Here is a 24898-nt window from a genome sequence, read left to right as displayed (position 1 = left end):
AATGCAAAAGCCTGAGTGTTGCTGGTACACACGCGCATCACATTTGCTCTGTCATTATCATTGCTGCTGTCATTGTCATTATCACTCATTGCAGCGTCATTGTCATCGCTACTATCATCCTCGCGGTAGACAAGGAGAATTATGTTTCGCGATGCCAGGCACTTGGCTGGGGATAAGAGGGATGGAGGTCAGATTCCTGGTGGAGGCAGGATTGATTTTTAACTATCGTCCTCATGGTAAACAAGGAGAACTATGATGTGCGTTTCATGATCCCGGGCGTTGGTGTAGTTGGTTAAAGTGCTCGGCTGGGCATCCGAGGAATGGAGGTTCGATTCCTAGTGGAGACTGGATTTGCCAACAGTATGAGCCATTGAAGGCTTTCGCCTTAATAAGCTGTAGATGGAAGGTATTTTTGAGTGCTTCTTGCATAAATCAACACTATATGTTTAGCAACAGCAACCTTAGCCATGCCATCACCAGCAACTGACGTAGTAATAATGTTTGCTGGTCTGAGGGGCTTTACTATAGAGGGGTTTTTCTATAGTGACGCCTTGCACCTTTGGTCAGTGGCATTGAAGGTTTAGTGAATGTTTTGAATTTTGTTACGTGCTCTATGCTTCTATTTGCCATGATCAGATGTGGCACATTCTCTTAAAGTTAGTCTTAACGTTTTCTTTATATTATCCTCCAAGTCCTCGGGTGACACTACTCAATGTGTAATGCCAGCTTAACTGTGTGTCACTCATATTACACAAACAGTAGAGCTATCGGTTATTCGCACCAAGCCCTCACTCTTCTTGCCATTGCATGTGTAGCAAGCGCACATTTACGAAAGTGAATTTATAGGCACATTTTTCTTTTTGGTCATTTAATGCCTGTTATAGTCTAAGATGCATCTTTTTAATATGCCTGAAGACCCAGTCGCCTGCAAAGGTCATTGCTCTTAAGTTTGTGCCAGGGACATTCAGTCCTTGGCACAAAGTGGAGTTGCACTACTCTTAGTATAAAGCACTTGATGGCTTCAGAATGGTCAGTAGCGACTCAACTCGAAGCTGCATGGCATTATTTTATGTTTCAGCACCCATTTATTATTTTAGCAGAGTGTACGAATTATTAAGGGATCCACTAGTATACAAGCGCAGGAGGCCTCTGGCCAGGGCAAACTTTAAACCGGCAGAAACAGACATAAACTAAGTGTTCATAATGCCATGGCTCAAATACATGTCTGTGCATTACATATGGGCTAATTGAAGTTTTGAATTTGATTTTTACCAAGCTTTACCAGTGTGACAGTAGTGTTACTCCATTGCTGTCACGTTCCTTGTCTAAATAAACTACAGCAGTGCTGTGGAAATTGAGAGTAATTCATGGAGCTCTCAAAGGGCAGCGTGATCGCACATATTGTTTTGCAGAGTACAATATTTGCTTTAATAGGAGCCCAGAATCAACATTTATTTATTACCAGTTTGCCTTATTCAGGCCACTGGTGTAAAAGGCATCGCTTTTGAAAGACATCCGAATCGTGGCTGAAAGCAGACAATTCGCATTGTGGAAGCACCATCACATACTTAGTCTGCAGGTCCATGTGAACTACCAACAGTAACTTTTTCACCTGTGCCACTTGATATTCTTGAAGTACACAAATGAAATAAAATAAAGTTTCGTGCTTTAAGCAAGGAAGCTAGAAAAATATTAGACAAGTTAACTGCAGGCACTGCAGTCCTTTGGGCACTTTTAATCACAAAAACTTCAAAATCTAGCACTAAGCAAAGAAATGGATACACAATGTGTAATGTAAACAAAATTTATTGCAGAAAGCAAGACCTTCCACACACATACAAAAAAAAATGCACCACTTTATTTGCATGCAACAAAAGCAGCTGCTTGAAGCTCTGGCAAGACAGGAACTCTTATTACAATATTTAGTCTAGCAGTTCACTAGGTTACACGAAAAAGGGCAGACGATCACTGGTACGCTCCACTATATTACACACAAGTCATATGCACTGGAAAGAGAATAAAACATGGCACTATTCACTTCATCATACTGTGGGTAAATGACTACAGAAGTGTAAGGGCATTAAAATGCGACTTTGGCAGCAACGAGCGATTTGGTTTACAAGGTAAAAAACTCACTAAAACAGAAAAAGCAGAGCCTGTCACTCGGGCACCAGCTACAGTACCATGCTGACTACCCTCGAAGGATTACAACTTCACCAAGAATAAAGCAGCCATAAACAAGTGAGCATTACAAGATGCAAAAAACTCCAGAAAGCATCAACAAAAATAAAAATGAGGGGAAATACTTTCACATTTCTCGGTGCTGTGTACGTTACCAGCTAGAACAGGCAATAATAATGTCTTTTTTTTTTGTTTTTTTTTTAATAAGGATTTAAACAGAGAGTTTGTGCTTCGCAGTGATCCAGAAAGATTATACTTGTTGCCAAGTACAACCATAAAATGATGCCAAACATGTGTAAATGCAATCTATATGGCCATATATGTAAACAACAGAAAAATCATTTAAGATCAGGAGTTTGGAGCAGAAGAGAGCATCATTTGCAGAACAGTTGATGTACAGAAAGAATGCACAGCCAGAGCAACAAAAACTGCATGTAGGTATACATCCAACCAATTCTTCAACAGTATCACCGGGAGTGGAAGAAAAGAAAAACTGATAAACTGACTTAGGCTGGTGTGCAGTTAGCACGCACAAGCACATTCCCACTGGTTTCACTGCCTTGCTTTGTGACGGGCTACTCTTACAGCAGTTTGCTAAAAAGTCAATTGATGCTGTAAAAAAATTGGCTGGGCGTATATTATCTCGCTTGCATGAACTGGCAAGAACAAGAGAACAAATTTTTAGACACAAAGTTGTCTGCAAAGCTCAGCAAGAGAAAAGAGAAGCAAACATTTGTTAAATGTGCTCACAGCACATTCAAAGTTCATTAATTCTCTGTCTGCCAAGAGAAAAAAAATATATTATTTTGCGCAACCCATTTCAACAGATAAAGGCTGAATAGCTCGCTCCTCGTGCACTTTCTATAGGGAGTGCAACATGTCACAGCCTTTGCATTGTTTTCATTTTTAGTAGCAGGAAATAGCAGTTACTTTAACCATTACACAAATAGTACTGCCCTTAAGACAGAGCTGTTGCTGTATTAAAACCCAAGTGTGTAAAAAATGTGACACGCTTTACAAAACAACAATTAAGCTAAACAACCACAAAAATTAGAAAAATAATGATACAAATGTACAATATGTAAATGTGATGTTGACTTACAGACTCTCTATAGACGGTTGTTAATATAATTGGAACTAATCTACGAAGATAATAGGCATAATCTTTTTTCAGTTTTTTTCCCCATTTATGCATTCAAATTTCAAAATACACACACTATTCATACATTCCTGAAACACTACTTTCTGCTTAACACTCAATTTTCAAAGATGATTTCTGTGCATCTGCATTGGCGCTTTCAATTCTGATTGAAAACGCCCAGGCCAAATTGCATCGTACAAAAAACTAAATGGCATGTTAGCAGCAATGCAGACTGCACAAAGCCTTCGTTAAAGTTTTCTCAATTGAAAGGAATCCCTTCACTGCACATAAGAATGATGCAGTAAAGGCACTGTTTTGTTTTGTGAGAATAGCACGTTACTGCTGCACCCTGTTCCACTAGGTACAGAGTCGACCACATTTATCTAGAGCGCTCGAGCGGAGCTGTGCGCAGTAATGAAGCGAAGTTTTAAGGTAGGTACAGACTTGCACCGATAATATTTGCACTGTAGCACCATCACGAAGTCGTACGATATGCACAGACACAAGTACGTCGCCCCAAACAAAAAATCTGTTCCAAGGTTTCACTTAATTTGCTTCACAGCACACCGCTCGAGCACTGTAGACAAGTGTGATCAACTCTGTACACTGCACATCACAGTCCAAGCAGACAACAAAACCAAGATGTACAAGCCTAATACAAAGAACCACGATTAAGTTTGAAGCTCGTGTACTTTCAATCTTTCCGATAGCATGCGGATGTATTACTGCGGCTCCAAGCTTCCTTTTTAGTGGTGGCCTCATGACTGCACCCACCAGTTCCAAACCTGACACCAGCTTTGACACATTGATATTGTGCGTGAAAAAAAAAAAAAAAAATGCAGAAAGCTTGAGCTTTCAAATTTGCTTTAAACTGTGCTTGTGCACATCATTCTGTCCCTTTATGTACTGTATTGTGTATCTTGAGTAACGTATACATCTTAAACACGTTCAACCAATTGTACCTTTTGTTTGCCTTATTGAATGCAGTAAGGAAGTGCACAGGCGATAACAATGCACTATGTCTTTAAAACACAGGTTTCGCTTTATCCTCATGATGTTTTTGCTTGTGTGCCTTATAAAATGATGTGACATATGTGTGGTCTTTACTGAATGTGAAAATGCTATGAGATAACCCTAAAGATAACATTGTGCTTTTCCAATTCTCTGAAGAAAAAAAAGAAGCAACAAAAACTCACTTTTGCTCAGATGCTTCTGACAATACAAGCGTTTACTCATAAGTTCAGATTCATGATGACTGCTGTTACGGACATGCAACTCATCCAGATATTTTTTTTTTTAAAAGGGCAGCTAATAACAGAGCTTACAGAACAAAAAATATTGTATAGAGTGCATTGCGTTAGCAATCTCAAGATTTGAACGTAATCGTTGACTAGGAGCAATAAGACTAGGGTTGTTTTTTTTTTTTTTCACTTGGCTTATTAGCAAACTTTGCAATGAATGGACAGATATTTAACGACACAAGGCATATCACATATTCGATATTGAGATGTGTACAATCCAAAGCATGGTCTTTTTATCATCAGCTATCAATCAAGCGGACTTTGATAAAACAGCACAAATTTTGCTGCTTCTTGTTGTCCTTTCCAAGAATGTCTTTTCAAAAGGTTTGGTTTGGTTAGCGGCGTTTAATGTCCCAAAGCAACTCAGGCTATGAGAGATGCCGTAGAGAAGGACTATAGAAATTTTGACCGTCTGGGGTTCTTTACCATGCACTGATATCACACAGCACACGGGCACCTTGCTTTTTGCATCTACCAAAAAGTGGCCGCCACGGCCGGAATTCGATCCTGCATCCTTGGGCACAAAGTCGAGCGCCCCGACCACTGCACCACCGCAGTGGGTATGGGGTTTGCTCCTTGACCAAAAGTTTGGAGACATTACCTACAATTTTCTTTTTAAATTGTCATTTCATTTACTCATGCATATAGCCTTCTTTTTCATCTTGTTACTTACTGAAATCTATGCACAATTAAGATGGAACAAAAATGTCTCAGATGCTAGAGTTGAATCTGCAGTCTCTCCCAAATGCTCATACTGTTACTACCACCTAAGAAAGTACTTTAGCTTGATACGCGTGCACAATGAATACAATATTAGAAAAAGTGGAGACAGTTAACTGAAGCTTGAGAACTGAAATCTGAGTCATGTTTCACCTCCAAGTTATCTGTATGATGATCAGGACATGCTAAGTTTGACATTATTAATTAAAATTGCATATTAGAAACGAACTGGAGATTGCTAGCAACATGAGATGGAATTGCAAATAATAGAATAAGCGCCATGTTTTGGATAAGTAACAAGTAGCTCAAAAGGAACAGAATTTTGCAAGCGCCAATACCTACTGCATGTAGTAGGGTGTAGTATTTTATTGGGCCTGCTTGGTTAGTTTGCATTAAAAAAATTCAGCTGTCACCAAGACATCAATTCAAAAGCCACTAGGAATCACGAGAAATGCCCAATTTGAGGTTTTTCAAATAGGTACGTTTTGAAAGCCTGCATACCGTTTTTGTTTGTTCTGTAGGGTATAATGCTTCAAAGCTATGAGAGACACCGTAGTGGAGGACTCGAAAAATTTAAACCACCAGGGGTTCTTTACTGTGCACTGACATTGCTCGGTGCACAAGCGCCTTGCTTTTCGCCTCCATCGAAAAACAGCCGAACAATCTAGATTTGATCCCACAATGCAATCTATTACCAATGCACGTGACGTGTGCAAGTTTTTTATGCAATTACGCTCTTAACTACTGAGGCTCGCTTTATATGTTCACTACTGCATACTACACAGGGCAGAGCTACGTGTCAGTGATGGCTAAGAAAATCATCAATAGACAATAGTTCACATTTCTATCCCTCTTCAAAAACTTATCTTGGAACAGGCCTCTTTTGCCAGACGAATATAATGAAGATGCTAACCATGGTGATAAGGCACTGTCACACAGTACTTTTGCTACTTTGTAGGCTTTCCTTTCTTTTTTATCTTTTTTAATGGCAGGAGAGAAAACCTTGTTAAGTGCTTTAAGAACCTGCATTTGACAACTTTCCAACTCACACCCTGGCATTTAAGAAAATACGGACTGACTATCAAATGCATTCCAATTAATCATGACAGACACAATGAATGAAATATAACCATTACTTGGGGTCAGCATATTTTCTCTGCATCTTATGATGTCAAGAACTTGTGATTATTACTTCAGAGCAGAGGCAATCATTGAGCCGCTAAACTCCAGCACAAAAGCTCGTAGCGTCACTAAGCACTGGCCGATCTGTCAGCCGATGAGCACTGCAGCCGGTTAAATACAACAAACTTAGCCGACTGCTCTGAGAATGCTACTTTAAGTGCATTAAATGACACCAAACTTTGTGGCCATTTCATTGATTCTACCACTTTAATAATAATAAACCTGGAAACTACTACTTCTCTCATAAAATTTAAAACAAAAGCTATGAAAACAAAACCACACAAGAAACATCAGTGGACTAAACTTCGCTGACAATGACAATTCAGTTTTGGCCTTTAGCTAATAAGAGTTGAACGACTCTCATTAGCTAACTCTAACTACCATATCAAAGAAGAACTCACTCATATGAAACCAAAATTCCAAAAAATAACTTGGCCACACCGGGATGACGCAGTGGTTAGGGCGCTCGAGTATTGTTCCTAAGGATGCGGGATCGAATCCCAACCTCAGCGACAGCTTTTCGATGGAGGAAAAAAGCCAGGCGTCCGTGTGCGGTGCGATGTCAGTGCACGTTAAAGAACCCCGGGTGGTCGAAATATCCGGAGTTCTCCACTACGGCGTCTCTCATAGCCTGAGTCGCTTTGGGACGCTAAACCCCACAACCCAAACCAAACCAAAAATAGCTTGCGTAAAAAAAGGTTGCTACGGCTGAAGCGTGCACAAAAGTTCATACAGCAGCAGTAAATTTAACAAGAATAGAGTGAACACAAATACCAAGAAATGAGTATACGTGAAGAAATTACAAAGTTATTTGAATGACTTATATTGTTTCTCCATGCTTATGTTCATAATTAACACTAAAACCCCTTTCTATCACATAAAGGGGTTTAACTTAAGAGCAGCTGTCCTAAGCCGCCAAATTATGATACTAGTATAAAAACCAAAGTACATCACAGGCTCACTGAATAGTGTCCTTTCCCACCACTGTTGTGACAGATTTCAGTCCCGAGACCTTACATAATGCCCCTAATTCATGCACAGTGCTCAAATTATGCGTAATCGTTTGAATGGCATGTGTCACATGGCCAAAGGGCACAGTTAACAAACTCATCTTGACTGCTTCAGTTCATATAAATGCAATCAACAAACAATCTAAAAAAGAGATGCCAGGTGTGAGTGCAAAGTATGTCACTGGCACACGCAATGCTATTTGTAACAGCCAAACTTGATATGGGAACTTATTTTAACATAAATAAGTGTTTCAATAAACCTAACCAGAAACGTGTTCATGCCGTTGAACAGTGCCACGCTATGCCCTAGCTGCCATACAAGAGCTAATAACTAGTCAGCAAAGGCATATGTACTTCACGGCTTTAGCACGTCATTTCACTCACAAGTAATTAATAATACATAGCTTGTTTTCACAGAACTTGAAAGGCCAGGTTAGTGACATGTTGCAGTGCACGAGGCTGCACCTGAATCCTCCACGAGGCATTTTGGCAAATTTACCGGACTCTCTTGCTGAGCCATGCAGCCCTGGCTTGAAGAGCACTGTTTGCACTACAGGCCCAATAAATGTTAACAGAGACGCAAGTGTGAAGCGGTGCAAGATGTGTGACATATACCCAGAAAATGCATGAACAGGAAAAGCAAAAATGTTCAGAGATAGTGAGATTTGAGACTTTCAGCTAAACAGTGCTACACAGACACTGTCAGTCTTGCACAGTGCCACCGACATGTTAAAATGACTTCTAATCTCTAAAGCACTGTCTGGCATGCGCCTCTGAGATACTGCTGACCTACATGAAACTTGGATGCACAAAAAACAAGGCTGCACGACTCTCCCAGCTTTTTTTTACAATAGCTGCTCCAGAAATGCTGCTTGCATGTTAGCATTTAGCATTGGCGAGAAACGGAAAGGAAAATAAGACTGACTAGACATTTTGTAAGGTTTGCAAAAACAGCAGATCATAAGGTGAGTATCTATGAAAACCACTATCGCGCTCTGCCAGTGGTAACGCACCCCCAGTGACCTTCCATAGCAGCCTGCTCCTTTGCTACACATAAGGCTCAAAACAGTATAGCTATAAGGAAAAGCCAAGAAGTTCACAAACAAAATACACTGCTCATGACATGAACGGAGTAGCTGCCAAAAAAACAAGCAGAGGACAAACCGTTCAGTACTCAACTGCCTTTGGGAACGTTTCATGCAACAAAACAGTCTACAATGCGTGCTTTGTCGTCAGGCAGGTAAACACAGCAGAATGCCAGTGATTTAAACTTCACCTCAGTAACTTAACGTCAGCAGATGAAAACTGGCAAAAAATAAAACGAAATTTCAACTGACGAGTACAGTGAAGTGCTTCAGGCAAAGGACCACTTTGAGACAAAGTATGACGCAGGATATACAATCGATTGCTAAAAAACTGAGCAGAATATTACACAGCTACATTTTGCTTTGCTTGCACACAAGACCTCCTCTGCACTTGTACACACTGGGACACATTGAGAGAGGTTCGAGCATACAGTGAGATTTGGTGCGAAAAATAAGTGCCACCTTCCAAAAAGCAGCACAGAAACACAACCTCTATGCTGCAATTCGTACACGTGTCCACTACAAACCAGTGAAAATTAAGCTGGGTGGTCAGATTGACAATAGAACATGACGATGCTATGTGCGATTTGAGCAGTGAGTCCAAGGTCAACCTACTGCCCTCACCAACTACATCACAAACCCCATTTTAACCTACCTCCTTAGGGTTATAGCCACTACCTTTTCAAGTTTAACTTTAGTACTGCTTGTTAAAAAAATGTAAAAAAAAAAAAGTCAAACATTTTTTTTTTTGGCATTTAAACTTATAGAAGTTTTGTGTTAAGGAAATGTACTGTTTTGAGCAGCACTAAAGCGTTGGTTTGCAATCATGCAAAAGCTATAAATAACCAACCCTAAACCACAAAGATCCTACTGCATTTAGCTCATAACTGGCCAAATGTAAAGGCTTATTAGGGGGGATCACATAAGAAATTATTAGGGCCTACCTGCTAACAGGACATGGAATTATTGCCCTTATGGATTTAAATCCAGGCTGTAGATCATCATAGTGAAAATCATGGAACAAATATAAGTGTATGCAATACATTGGCTCTCCATGAGTAAGCAAGACAAATGAACATAAAAGCTTGCACAGCTGTGACGTGTTTGTTCATAACATTGTGACCTGCACAATGAAAGGCAGTGATGAAGGTCTTGGAATAATAATGGAAAGACTAAGACTACATGCACTATTCTATTCAATAGGAGAAGCAGTATATGCACTGGATTTATGCGATATGCAGACGATACGTGGGCTCTGAAAGCAGGAAAGGCTGCTGCACGAAGTCAAGGCACACAGTGGTGGAGTGTTTCTTGTGCAGAGTATGACTGCTTACTTAGCTCGTCATGGCTTAGATTAATGTAGCCCAGCTGGACTAGTTGTAGCCGGTTAAGGAAGTAACGCAGCCATTACTAGACTTGAGTGACTTAGGTCACTGTCACAGGTCACTGGTTGATGCGGGTACCGCACGGCCTGAGGAATTCTTGGCCTCTTTCGTGGAACCATTTGTTCGAGACTGAAAACAAAGCCAGTGAAAAGAAGACGGGCATTAACCAAAAGTTACAGCAAATCAGCTGAACACGCTATGCGCAGCCAGTGACACCTGCCATCTACCTGTGCAGTGTGTCATCAGTGAGGAGACTCACAAGCTCGCATACAAAAAAGTGACGGCAAACAATGTGCAGTGCACTGACAGATTCTGTGTTAGGCTCGTGACATCAAGAGCGCAAGAAAAAAAAAAGCCTTACTTTAGGCAGCCTCTGGATAAAACCAGAGAGACTTTACAACAGCTATGCTAATGAGACAAATGCCATCATATACCCAGTAAGCATGTCAAGTTGGCATTAAAACAAACAAGGCAGCATCTTCACAAAGGTAGAGAAAAGGCCTGAGTAGCATGCAGCAGGAATTTCTGTCTGTTACATCTGTCTGTTATATCCACAGCTTTTGAAACTGAAAAAAAGAGAAAAAAAAAAGAAATGCAGTCCCCCTCCTCCGCATTGAGAGAGAATGAAATGAATAGCTAGATGGATAGATAAATAAAAATGGGCTCAGGTAGTTATCCATTCTCAAAGAAATGCAGAACTGACAATGTTGCCGTAGGGCAGTTCAAAATGACTGGTAATATGCTATGTTAGATTCTGCCATGCATGAGACCAAAAAAAAAAATACTATAAAAGTCTTTCAGCAGAAGCAGTATGAACTGCTCTTGTACAGCACGTGAGCGACTGACCATTTTGTGTTAAGTAGGCATTATCATCCGCACTGTGAATGATGGTATGCGCACCGAAATATGACAGAAGCATTTACAGAACATTCTGCTGTGTAATGAATGAACTGGCAGAGTGCGCTGAATGGCTTAAATACTGACCCCACTTAGAACCAGCAAGGACTGGGCAAGCTGCATGCCGGGTGAGCATGTCACCTTCGCCACTACGATGCAAGTTGAACCAAAAGGCAGCAGAACCCTGCGAAGAGAGAAAAACATGAGAAAAGCCCGCCCGTGCCGTCATAAAAGAAAGATGCCAACACAAGTAAAAGAAAGTAAACGTATATATTCTTTGCTTTAACCACCCCACCTATAGGTTCTAGCTGTTTTGTCCCAAGTGACTCATGATTGAATAAAAAAAAAAAGTATGACGAGCATAATCCAATGCATTCTGCAACAAATGAATGATGACTAAAGAAGAATCTAGACAGCATTACTGCACACTGTTACTTAAGGCCATTAAGAGGATAAGCCAGTTACAAAAAAAGGAAAGGAAAAAAAAAGGAAAGGGGGTGGGAACCAAAGTGCCTACTCAAATTACTGTATAACTGGTATTAGTGGATACCAGCCGACCATTCACTGTAATAGAATGCAGGACTGGCTACTATACGAAAACCGACCATGTAAGGATTGAACGCAATTCACTTTTATTTACAGTTCCGGAATTACGCCCCATGGCTAAGCAGATACTACTGAATGCAAAGCTACAACGTGAACGAGCAGTGCAACATATGCACTGCTGTCATGCACAAGTTCACTTGATGCTACTTTACATTTTCACATTCACCGATGCTCATCCTACAACAGTGCAGTTTGCAGGCACCAATTTCAGCACTGCTACCATTTTGAGACAAGTATTGTGAGAGAGACTATGTAGGAAGTTCAAGAGTTAAAAAATAAAAACGAGCGTACTGACTATATGTTAGGATATTAAGTAGAAGAAGCGTCATGCAAAGCTCACACAAGCCTGAAAGCATCACCTGCAAATGAAAACAATTTTTAGACCCAATTCCTGCTCCGATGAGGTTTGACTGCATGGTTGGAACCACCTGGGGGTGGCTTCGACCAAGACCAGCTCAAGTGGAATCGATCTAACTAAAAACAGCACAATTAACTGCGTTAACAAGGACCATTTCACTTCCATTTTAATATACTTACAACTTGGGGCAAAACAACTCTTACAATAGCCTTCCTGTTTTAACTAAGTGAACCTATTGCTGATAACTTAGAAATCCAAATGAGTGAGGGAAAAAAAATGCTGTAGAAAGCACTAACAGAAGAAAAAATGGTTGGCGGTGTTGATCCATCATCAAAAGTGCTGGTCCTGTCCTCCTCGTCCTATGCCGTTTTACTGCACTATGCTTTCTGTGAAAGTACCAACAGTATTCAGTTTTTCTTTTTTAAGGTAAACATTATTTAAAGTACACCTAAAATTCTGATACGTACACACAACAAAAATGCCCCCATTACAACTGAACAGATAGCCTCCTCAATTTACATGAAACCACTAAAAGTGAGCTATGTGAATGTTAATAATTAATTAATTATTAAATGGCTGAAACTATTAAAAATACTTTTAACAAGAAAAGTTTAAATTATGTTTCAGTAAATATTTAAAACTTTCTTGAAATCGCAATAGGGCCCTTCTGTTTTTTGCTGCATTGTGGAATGAAAAAATAATCTATAAGAAGAAACATAACATTACAACTCCAAGCAGTAAAAAAAACTTGAAGCCAGCTCTATTTTGGATTTGTTTTTTTGTAGCTGGTTTAAAGAAATCAAATTTCAGTTACTCAGCATGACTTGAAAGCAAGAATACAGGCTGGTTACATTGTTGTGTACTGTTACATGTGCTGCAATAGTCATAAGCTGTGCAACTCTTTATTCGAATCCTCTAGAAAATGATATCCTGATGCTGTGAAGAGTGCTTAAATAGTGCAGCACAAGTTAATAAAAGTTTTTCTTGTCTCATTGTGGTTCATGTCAATGCAGGCATGCTCAGTTTCAGCTGGTTGGCACTGAATGCGTTCTTCTTAGGTCCAAATATGCGGTTTCCACCATCAATAATGGCTATGCAGACTGCCATTCCAAGCCAGAAAATGTTCTGTAATTAAGCCCGTCTTTTGGATGTCTGGATTACAATAAAAGTAGAACAGTGCCTGATGCCGCAGCATGAAGTGGGAACAGGCCTATTTTGCCCAGAATAAAATTGGAATGAGATCAATTTCACTACAAGTACCCTCCAAACACTGGCAAGCTGGTTCTAAACAAACCTCGGACTTCAACTAAGCATTAACAAGCAGATAGCAAGTACAGACCATCAGAGAAAACCAAACTATAATATCTAGTTCAATTCTAATCTTTCATAGCCTTAGATGCTTTGAGACGTAAAACACCACAAACCAAACCAAACCATCAGTACCAGCACAAGTACTCCAGTTTCCCAACCTGACCAATTGGTTGCTTTTTGCAGTTACCCACACATACTCCCTTTGTAGAGCTTGTTTATCACGAACATTTTTTTAAGTATAATCTCTCCACAATACTTGTCTGTACATAACCAGCAATGTACTAGCCCCTGATTATGGCTTTTAATCAATAATTTATTAATTAAAGTATTCTAACCTCCCCTACAAAGCTGTAAACAGCCATGGAACATCAATTTAACCACACAGTTTGTAATATTTTAGTGAAAATGAGAAATAGAAGGTGCTTTTGCAAATCACAAGCCTTACATGCTTCTGATTTGCAAGAGCACGATAACAAAAAAGCATAGACAATCAATGCAGTTAGTGCAAGTGCTCTCCCCGGATGGAACAGTCACAGACTGGCTCCTCTCCCTATCCAATCCACCAAACAAACCTCCTCTCCACCCTCTGCCACCTGTTGCTGCCTTCCCTGAAAGTGAAGAGTGGAACTGCCCGTTTCAGCACATTGTCATTAGCCAACTGAGGCTTCAGATGAACAGATGGGTAGTTTTTTCCAACATCAAGGTTCCCATTCTAACACATTAAATATTCAGACATAAGTCAGAAATACTACACTGAACATCATATGCTCAAAAGACAATGCCCAAGCTACATTGGCTGCAATCCTCTAGAGTCAAGCAGGTGTGTACATCATCATCATCATCATCAGCCTGATTACACCCACTGCAGGGCGAAGGCCTCTCCCATATTTCTCCACTTAACCCGGTTCTGTGCTAGCTGCATCCACTTGACCCCTGCGAACTTCTTAATCTCATCCGCCCACCTAACTTTCTGCCGCCCCTGCTACGCTTTCCTTCCCTTGGAATCCAGTTTGTTACCCTCAGCGACCATCGGTTATCCTCTCTTCGCACTACATGTCCTGCCCATGCCCATTTCTTCTTCTTAATTTCCACTAGAATGTCGGTAACTTGAGTTATTTCTCTGACCCACTCTGCACGCTTCCTATCTCTTAATGTTACCCCTACCATTTTTCGTTGCATAGCCCTCTGGGTTGTCCTCAACTTAAGTAGAACTCTCTTGGTTAGCCTCCACGTTTTAGCCCCATAAGTGAGTACAGGTAAGATGCAACTGTTGTATACTTTCCTCTTGAGCGATACCGGTAAGCTGCTAGTCATAATCTGTGTGTACATGCTTGTAGCTAACTAAACAAGAAAGGAAGATACTCCCTGAAAACTTTGTTTTATTAATACATAATATCGCTAGCTAGGTGAATGAAAAATGCAACACTTATTAGAGCTTCTCCTCTTTCTAAATATGTTTTTAGTTCTAAGATAGCATGAAGCTTTCCTGTTGTAACTGCTATGCGAAAATGAAGAGTGGTGGAAGCTTAATCAGCTGCTGGATATGACAGTAAGCACGAGACAGAGCAGTGCAAAATGCTTTTTCTCGTCTTGTAACATTTTATTGCGTGCATTGCTTTCAGTAGCTGGCGTCTGAATATTTAAATATTTTTCAGTTTTAAGAACATTTCTGATTACATGAAAATAGATACCGTAATCTACTTCAGTATATTGAAGACAATAGCTGACACCAAACAAAGCAACGCAAGCCCCTCGACGCCTGTGAAACCTGCCAAGATCCGCTGTATGGCCGCCGACAAGTCCACATGACAGCATGCTGATAAAGTAGTCAGGGTCGCTTTCGGCCAGTTTTTGCCGTCCTGTGCCACCAGCTGTCGAGTAGTGTCGGAACGCAGCAAGACGAGAAGTGGAGATTGCGTCGCGGGCACTGCACCACCTCGGGGCTCCAACGGCTCAACTTTACTGAGCGAGAAGGTGCTCTGGCAGCCTTGTCTACACTTTTTTCCTCGCAAGAAAGGAGTGCTAGATTCATATGCAAACTTTTCTTTCCAAAAAGATTTTTGGGAAGTAGGGGCGGGGAGGTGCTTAGAATCGTGAAAATACCATAGTTTCGCTGTGCATGCTTACTTCAACGATTATTCAAGCCAAATTTGGTCTTGATGTGACTACAATAAGTACACATAAGTAAGCACACAAAACGTTATGCGCAAAAGCCGCATTTGGCCTAAAATGAGAAGTCAAGGAAAATACGACTGAAATTTATGACAAGGTCCGATGAAAACACTCAGTTTTGGCAGTGAAAATTTTTTTATTGCTACTTCCCGAGAATGTGAATCGGAATTAGAACCCTGCCTTGAGGAAGAAAAGCACAGGCCCACTGGACAAGTCTGCTTGAGGGCGACGCTGTGGTTTGACGCACAGTGCGTTTGAAAACGGGTCGGATCAGCACCTCCCACAGCCACCACGAGTGCTTTAACCGAGATTTTTTATAAACTGCAGACGATTTCTGGCTCATTTTTTTTTTTTCTTTATATGTGAAAGCAGAATGACCAAAGTTGCTCAAGCAATCAAAATAACAAAACTAATCTAGATTCATGGCACCCCTTAAACATTCTTAATTTGCTCCAGTATTTGGAGATGAGCTTAACCTTCAAGTATTATACTGCCATCCTAAATAGAACACAATTCTTTTTTTTTTCCCATACTAGTTAATGTTGTCTATGCTATACTGACCGACTCCTACCAAGCACCGGCTGGGTATCAGTCCAATAGTTGCAGCCACAAAGCTCATGGTTTGCACACAACGAAATCATCTCCCTGTTTCTTTTAAGCCCATTTTGAATTCATGACTGTTAGCAATATCTTGCCGAGTTTCTTTACTCCGAGAGGAATCCTTTGCAGACTAAAATTTTTCTTGCAGCTATGATGCACAGTGATGTGACAAAGAATATCAAAGGGCAAAATACAAGGAAACCTACTTTTTTGGGCCAGAGGGTCAGTCTCAGCTGTGGAAAAACTGTTGCTCCACCGGCAGGCACGTCACTCATCTGTAGTAACACAAAATGCAGAAATGCAAAGGATAGTAAAGAAGCATGACAATGAACTATGGCTGCTCATGCAATCAAAGAGGAAATTGGACCCAAACTAAACCTTACTGCATTCTAACGTTGTCAATGGTGTAAACATATATGCTATTCATTAAGCTAATGTTTGTGCAATCATTGCCAAAGTTCTAATAGAAGGCTCACATACGATGACTTATCACACCCAAGTGAATATGTGGATCAGCCTTGAACAAATAAATAGCAACATTGTTTACGTTAAAAATTTTGAACTCGTTTAATTCTCGCTGAACGCCAAATGTTTTTTTTGCCAAATTTAGTAAAGAAATGTTGTGCTGCAGTATTGCTTCAACATCTACCCACTTTCTTCACATAGTCCCAGTGCATAGTTAGAACAGGCAGAAAACTGTGCTGTGTCCTTTTATTTGAATAGTACCTCGAAAACAGTGTACCTCTCGGGCCACGCCCATACATCTCAATAAACGTGCAACGTCCACGCACCAACTATCCTAAGAAAAACAACAATACTGTAACTTGACAGAATAAGACACCGGTAGACCAGAGCTTTCTGAAAAGCCCTGAAAAGCTTTGTTTTTGAAAACAAGTGCAATTATTTGATCGCAAAATTTGATGCACAAATGACAGAGACATGCATGAACAAAGAACAAACTGCATCTAGAAGGAGCACTTAGGAACATATCAGTTCAAGTCATGTCCGGTTGTGCAGTTTTGATTCACTTTTGTAGCTTCGGTAGTAGCTAAGACAGTCCAGTGATGGCACAGCAAACTATAAGCAAAAGGCATTTAGAGGGGGCTGCTATGATTGTTTAGCTGCCACACCTCGTAAACATCAGTGAGAATATTGTTGAACGGCTCCAGTGTAGATGGCATAGCGGATAAGGGTAGTGTAAAACTGAAGGAACTTACAAGAGAGAGCGTGCGGATAATTGTTTCGACAGCATCGCACTGCCTAGACGGTTGAATTCTGAGGGGGTTTTTTTTGTTGCTGCTGTTGTTGTTCACAGATGAAATTTTAAACGAGCTTATACTCTCTTGAAGCAGGACATCAACAGTCTCCGTCAAAAATATACAAACCAAGGAGTTTGCTTCTAAGCACTGTAACAAGGCTGCTGGAAGCACTCCCAGAATACCTAACCTTGAGAAAGGTGAGGGCAGGATTTCTCGTGACCTGCAAGAAGATTGCAAATGCTTGGGTTGTGCTGTAATTACTTGGACTGTATATTTTTGACAAAGGCTGCACGCGATATGAAAGAGCTGGTGTTGTCAGGCATGTCCGAGATCACAGTGAGATGCACAGTTCTAACGATCAATGCGCTACCATACTTCCTCATAATAAAAGGTTTGGTTTGGTTTGTGGAGCTAAACGTCCCAAAGCAATTCCTCATAATAAAAGGTTTGGTTTGGTTTGTGGAGCTAAACGTTCCAAAGCAACTCAGGCTATGAGACGCGCCGTAGTGGAGAACTCCAGAAATTTCGAACACCTGGGGTTCTTTAATGTGCACTGACATTGCACAACACACGGGCGCCTTGATTTTCACCTCCATTGAAAAGCGGCTGCTGAGGCTGGGATTCGATCCCGCATCCTTGGGAACAGTAGTCAAGTGCCTTAACCACTGCGCCACCCCGGCGGGGCTCCTCGTAATAAAAGGTTGTATTTTGTGGCCTTACAGTGGTTGCTTTTAAAGCATGTTATAGCATAGCCACATGGCTATAGTATGGCCAATATGGTAATGCATGGCCATTGCTACTGTTGCATCATGCCTATCCGCATTTTTAATGTGGCTTAGTGTACTTACATTACAAGAGCGCTAAAGCTTTCTTCTCAAAACAGCAAATTATTCCCAGTATCCTGTGCCTGTAGTGCCAGCAAAGTGGAAAAGCGGAATAGTAATTTCCCAGCAAGACTTCACTTTTCGACGCTGTCACTTTTACGACAGTCGAGCAATAGCAAAGTAGGTGGGCCTTATCTGCTTTCGCATCATCAACAAAATGCTCGCTCCATATTCTCAAGTGATATGTAGGGAGTCAATCTCCACTGTTGTTGCAGGTAAGCTGCATTTATAGCATTCACTCTCCAGTAGCCAAAAAACGCCAGTGCATGTAACGCAACGCTTGCCACGGGACACTCGATTGAAACTTTCGAGCCAACTTCGTCAACAAACATTGCATGTGCATGGCTGTGCAGTCAATAATGCAACAATTTAGGTTTAAAATCAGAATACTTGACAAAGTGAGAATGCAGCGGCAAATTTCAGCGCGATCAAGTGTAACCACTGCAGCTTGCTACAAGAGATGCCCTCGCTAGAGTTTGTTGTGTTGGCCCACTGCCTATAGCTGGCTGGCAGCGGTTGCCAGACTATGGTGTTGACCATTTCCTTTTGCATGATATTAGTACATGGCAGCACCTGGTATAGAGTGACTGCTCCAGACAGGTGGTGGTCTCAGGTTCGAACCCTTGACCTTCTTTCACTACCAAGTTTCTGTTAGAGCTGAATATCTTTCCTTTGTAACCATATAGTTGCATTTGAGTGGATGCTAATAGTAATTACTTCCTTATTACAAATCTACTCTATCTTGGGGGGGTAGGGGGTAACCTTAAAACACTGGACTAATGACAGGAACTACTGCCAACGACAGAGCTTGCAATTGTGCCCTAGTTTACATCTTGGAGGCCATACACTCACAATGTAAATGCACTGTTTCAATCTGCTGGCTTGTCGGTACGCAAACCATGTGGTATTGGGGCTCACTATTATAACCACATAAAATTGCATCGAGCACACTTCAGTCATAAATGTGCCAAAGAAATTTATGCCAGAACATTTTTAATGCTATTTTCATGATGTATCCAGGAGTGATCTTGAACCTGGGGAATTAATTTCACTGCAAAGACAAAGCAGGAAATAATCCTGACACAACAAAATCAAATTTAACACTTTTTGCACAACATAAATAATGCTATGTCAAGAGTCAATTAACTAGTATATATCATAAGGAGCCACTTGATACACATTATATAGAGATGACATATCTGTAGTACGCTGATAGGTGGATGTGCCAGAGAATCTCCACAGTAAGTGGCACTCTGCTGGTCGTGTTTTCATTTGACTGACCAAGAGTACCCATCAGCCGCATTTTTTAGCTCTTCAAAGCCCAGGCGAAGTTAAAGAAAATCATAGCCACCTGTCCCATTCTTCAACCCACCAACATCAGTGGCTATTCAGTCTGCCCCAAGCCTGTATGTGATGACGGTACAACACTATCCACTAACAACCACAAGTTAAGAAGATGCACCAAAAACATCTGCTGACCACAAATAAATGCAAGCACATGAAAAACAAAAATTGATGATTTTTTGTTCTTATACCTACCAGTATACAGTCGCACCTCGTTAATATGACCCCATTATTATGGACGACTCTTATTATGAACAATATTTCTGGGAACCAAACTTCTGCAATGTATTTGCGCTGCATTAATATGGAAACTCGCTGTCCGGACAATGGACAAGGGAAAAATGCAGAGTGCCTATTGGTGCCCATGTAGTTTTGTCGTGTTAATATGGACAGAAATGAGAACCAATGCTCTGTTTGATTTTTGCAATTTGAGTGCATGCCACTTGAACGCAATTAGGAAGTGCAAATCACTAAGTAATGTCCCTTTTCTTTCCTGGTTTCATGTTTAGAGAATGAATATGCCCAGCTAGCCAGTGCACCTTACCATTTTCCGATTTGCATGAAGGACTATGAAGAAAATTCTATGGGCAGCTTGTGCAGGTTAGAAAGCCAAATTAAGCAGCTTTCAGCCAAACACTGCTGAATCATGTGGCAACAATTTGTGGAATGTCAACAGTTGTAGCAGAAATTGTCAATTATGGGACGTCATAAGGCATATCTACTCTGCTACTAGATGCATCAAGTGAAGCTACTCTATTTCAAGCATAAAGGTGACCGAGATAATGAGTTTGTAGTTTCCCAAGTTATGAATAGTTTCAACTTCAGTGCTCACCATTGTCAACAAAAGTGGACCATAATTGTAGCCTGTTCTTAAATATTTTTATTTGCAATTCGTTATTATGGCACTCGTTTTATGGACAGTTTTGATTAGTAACCAAAGCGCCTATATATTAATGAGGCACGACTGCATATGAGCGGACAGTACAAAGCAGGTCATGTATACCTACCATCTTTGGCGCACCAATAATTAAGTTTTCGTTCGGTAAGTATAATTAATATACTAATCACAACTCTCGAGTCCAAATCGTAACTGGTCTTACTGGTTCAAAGAACAATTACCAGTTGGTTCCCATTGAGTTCCTACTGAGTTCCCATTGAAACCAATGGGAACTCAGTTGGAACTCAATGGGAACCAATGGGAATTGTTCCATAAACCATTCTGACCAGTTACGATTTTCAACAGGGGTGATTACAACTTTCTATCCAACCAAGTTCTACGCCATTCAAAGCAAAGAACATACTGGGAAGGAATTGCACGCAAATATTTTTCCCAAATATGGCACTGTAACCTTTGAGCTGGTAAGTTTGTGTAAACAAGATTTCTGACATGAATCAATGAAGAGAATGGGAATGAATGAAAGGAAGTGTGTACAGTCCACAACATTTCTCATATTTGATGGCAACATTTCTGCGAACGCTGGAGTGCAATACTTGGAGAATTTTTTTCGATGTGTTCCAAATAAATTTCCTGCTTTGCCACGTCACAAGCTTCTTCTAGTGGCTGCTACAACACAGCCAAAGTTTTCAGCATTAACCTCTGCCAGGTGTAAAAGCAGCTGTGGTCAAGTGAAACAGCATTATTGGGCTTGCATAGAATTGTGTTATGCGCTTGAGTGCACATAGCGCATATGCCAATTGATGGATCACTTTGAATAAGAGAATGGTAGCTTTGAATTAAGACAGACCGTAAGAATGTAAACTAAAAGCCAGAAGGGCAGAAAAGCCTGGCCCTCGCTGAATCCTAGCCCGCGCCCTATAAAAAGTAAGCATATCCAACCCAACGCACGTAATAACCTCACAGCTGTGAAGTGCACCAGGCCGAACAGTGTAATATAGCAAGTGTAAGCTTAACAACATTTACTTAAATGTACCTCGCTATAATTAATTAAGCTCAGATGCACAGTCCAGTTCTTTAATAAATTGATGCCATATGCAAAGAGAAAAAGCCAAGAAACACTGTATTCAAAAAACTCATCAAGTACTGGTGCTTTCTAGAGAAGTAAATGTGATGGTCAACTCTCTTTTTTTTCCCCATATCATAGTTCGCGCTTGTTACTCATTTTCTGCAACTCAATGCTTCACGACTGCTTTGTTTATAGAACTACACTGAAGATCAAGACATTACTAGTTTTAAATAAAATTCTTGTATAAAATTTTGCTTCCAGTTAAGACGTGTCTACAGCTACCATAAAAAATTCAAAAACTGAAAATTTGCAAGAAAGCACCGGTCTTTTTTCATTCAATTGTTCCTGTGCTATATTTTGTATTTCAGTGCAGTGTATACCAACAGACCTAAATCAACCCCCTTTTGAAATGTTATCCAGTTTACTGAGTGCCCACAGCTGACAGCAAAACTTTACAGCAGCATATTTACTCTGGTGAAGTCCTGCAAGTGCCAAGCACCTAAATTAACTGCAAGTAGTATAAAGGGTGAGCATGTACTCCATTTGCTGGTGTCGATGCCAGGTGACTAAGTTGCAAGACAGTCTTGCAATTGATAAATTTCATTTTGAACACATGCATCCCACGAGCTTTTGTTACTTTTCAAGTTTCATCTCACCGAAAAAAAAAAAAGGCTTGGCATATTTACTACAGTGACACTCACTACACTCACTAGCATAATAAAATGAAGACACGACATTGCTTCACAAGACATCTTTTTTCTTTTTTTTTTCTGAAGCACCCTTCGGCTGTGACCTCAGCATGAAAATAAAAATGACGCTACCACTAACGATGAAATGTGGTGTACCACACAGAAGCACTGTACTGGCAGGGAAATATACGACAAGCTTGGATCACTGTACCTGCAGATTATCATGCAAAAGTACAGAGAGTACAAGCCGCTGAGTGTTAGTAAACAGTTTTCTATGCGAGCCCCTAAACAATAAGGTAAAAAAAAATAATAATAATAGCCTTTTAATCCTCACATTGAGATAATTAAATTCTGCATATATTATAGAAATTTGGACCACCTAGTGCCTGCCATAGCCTCATGTGAGGAGAAAGTATTTTGACATAAGTAAATAAATTGTTCCTTGAACACCATTAGATGAAAGTGGCAGGTAGATTTCGTGGCCTTTTCTTTTCACCGATGAACTGTGTTGAGACCTTAAGCCAATTCTGACAACAGTGTCGCAGTTGGTACAGTGAAAGCTCGTTAATTCGAACGTCGATAATTCGAATTTTCGGATAATTCGAACTGCACTGCTTGGTCCGGCCAAGCTCCATAGAGATCTGTGTATAAAAAAGCCCGTTAATTCGAATGCGAGTGGGTTCCGCTACGGATAATTCGTACTGCGCGCCGCCGCGTCTGGGCGGCTTGGGAAAAAAAAAAAAAGGTAAAGAAAAACCTCCACGATTGGTAGGCGTAATTAGAGGCTGCGTACGTCCAAAACGGGAACAGAAGATGGAACCAGGTAAAACCATGGAAGAGTGGGTAAAACTTAAACGGCGCCATGACCGGCGGCGGCGTGGCGGCCGACGGCGTTGGAGGGAGGGGACGGCGGCCGCGGCAAGGTCAGTGCATGGCCGCGCGGCGGCGGCTGCCTGCTCTCTCCTGCGCAACCTCCGTAGCTCGCAACTAAATACTCGTTAATTCCAACCCTGTTAATTTGGAAATAGGGATAAGTACTGTCAGCACGGTCCCAGCCAACGCCCATAAAAGGCTATGATCTCGGACGGGCACTATGGGTTAAACTTTTTTTTTTTTTTTTTTTTTTTTTGCGATAGCCATCCATCCTTCCACTTATCAGTCGTCAACGGAAGCACGCGAGTCAGCCGCGATCATGACGCCGGCTTTTAGCACCGTTGGTTCCGACGATTGACGATTGGAGTGGCGGTAGACGGCGCCGCCCGCCCCAGTCGCTCATAGCATGATAAAGCGAACGAACCGGACAAGTGCTGGCACTTTTCCAAGTTCGCTTCCCTCCCCCCTGCCGGAGCTAAAGTCAAAAGATACGCCGTTATCGCTGTGCAGCATCTTGGCGCACTGCCAAGAAATGTGTTGTGGACCGTGACCGCGCTGGCACGAAACGGAGGGACGCGCTAACGACTGACGCCTTTATTATTATTTTTTTTTTTCGGATTGGTAGGCACAAATCGGGGCTGGGTGGGTTCATTATGCGAGCGAGTTCGTTACGCGATTAAATACGGTACATTTACCGTAATAAAATGATTCTGGTAAGTTTTTTTGGAGGCCATTCGATAATTCGAACATCGGATAATTCGAACTTTCTTCCCGGTCCCGTGAAGTTCGAATTAACGAGCTTTTACTTTACTAACTGGTGCACACCACAGGACATTCGAGTTACCAGTGCCAGTGCTGCTCTGTATTAAGAACTTGTAGACGAACTAAATGGTTTTCAGCTTCAGACGGCATTCTTAGCACTAAAAATACACACACACACGAAAGAAAAAGAAGGACCTGTCCCGTGTCCTTCCTTTTCTTTCGTGTGCGTGTGTATTTTTAGCGTTAAGAATGCCATCTGAAACAGCTGTACTATGTATCTCATAACAAAGCCCTTCATTTTCCCCTCACGTTTGCTGACAGTGCTATTTATGATATATATATATACAACAGCCAACAGTTGGCCTCGCCGACTGTTGGCTTCTTTCCTTCATATATATATATATATATATATATATATATATATATATATATATTAAAGAATGCAAAGGCTGGTTAGAAACAAATTAGAGCCCGAATTTAATAAGCTTTAAAAATTGAGGCACAGCCATATTTTTATTAGAAGCTTTAAACAAATAGCCTGATGCTGCAGCCCATCACCAAGCCTCAAATAAAGCGTGAAAGTCAAATAGCATATTAGCGAATGCAATAGACCAAGAAACAAACCTGTCACAGCTTGAAGTGGTCTTGTTATGTTAACAATGTGTTAGATGTACGTACGAGAGTAGTGCACAGCAAAACAAGGCATTCCACAAACATGCAAGGTACAGCATACAACACAGCCACCAATCAAGGCAAGGAGAATGAACAGAGAGAGGGAGACTTCACATCTGCTTACATAATTAAGCCACGTGGAAACCCGGTTGCCATTCGACAAGTGCAGTGGTAGTTTTTGCTTGCCTTCTTTCTTCAAAACAAGAATAAAAAAAAGAATAAGCGAAAAGGACAACAAGAGCACAGCAATGCTTAATAACACCACACGTTACTTCTAGGGGGTTAGAGTACCAGTTGCAACAGCATATGGATTAGTGGTAACTAGCAATGCGCATACAGCAAGTATAGCACAAGAAAAATGCATAGCGCATACTACATGCAAAACAAAACTAGTGCAAACAAAAGGCAGAACTTATGCTATGATAGCTGCAGTGACAGGCATAAGGGAGGTTTTGTGTTATAAACAACATCACTATTCAGCTTTGTTTTTGTAAGAAATTAT

General features: G+C 40.9%; 1 protein-coding gene across 5 annotated transcripts in view; it reads right to left on the bottom strand.

Moving 5' to 3' along the window:
- Positions 1–1790: 1790 nt before the first annotated feature.
- The window catches only part of PH4alphaEFB (prolyl 4-hydroxylase subunit alpha-1), a 64564-nt gene continuing 41456 nt past the window's right edge, over positions 1791–24898 (bottom strand). For 2 of the 5 annotated variants that reach the window (XM_084587997.1, XM_084587998.1), the window contains 4 exons: positions 24521–24589; positions 16156–16224; positions 10990–11086; positions 1791–10134 (listed from right to left, as the gene is read on the bottom strand). In XM_084587997.1, the coding sequence (XP_084444123.1) occupies positions 10064–10134; positions 10990–11086; positions 16156–16224; positions 24521–24589 (306 nt within the window). In that variant the 3' untranslated portion in view covers positions 1791–10063. Of the gene's footprint in view, positions 10135–10989; positions 11087–16155; positions 16225–19125; positions 19144–24520; positions 24590–24898 lie in introns of those variants that run through there. The other 3 variants (XM_084588000.1, XM_084588001.1, XM_084587999.1) reach the window with 2 other exon arrangements.

This window comes from Amblyomma maculatum, chromosome 1 (assembly GCF_055883805.1).
Source record: "Amblyomma maculatum isolate TAMU_Amacu chromosome 1, ASM5588380v1, whole genome shotgun sequence".
In the NCBI taxonomy this organism is placed as follows: domain Eukaryota; kingdom Metazoa; phylum Arthropoda; class Arachnida; order Ixodida; family Ixodidae; genus Amblyomma; species Amblyomma maculatum.
The sequence above is the reverse complement of the archived record's forward strand: the minus strand, read 5'-3'. Positions and strand labels throughout refer to the sequence as shown.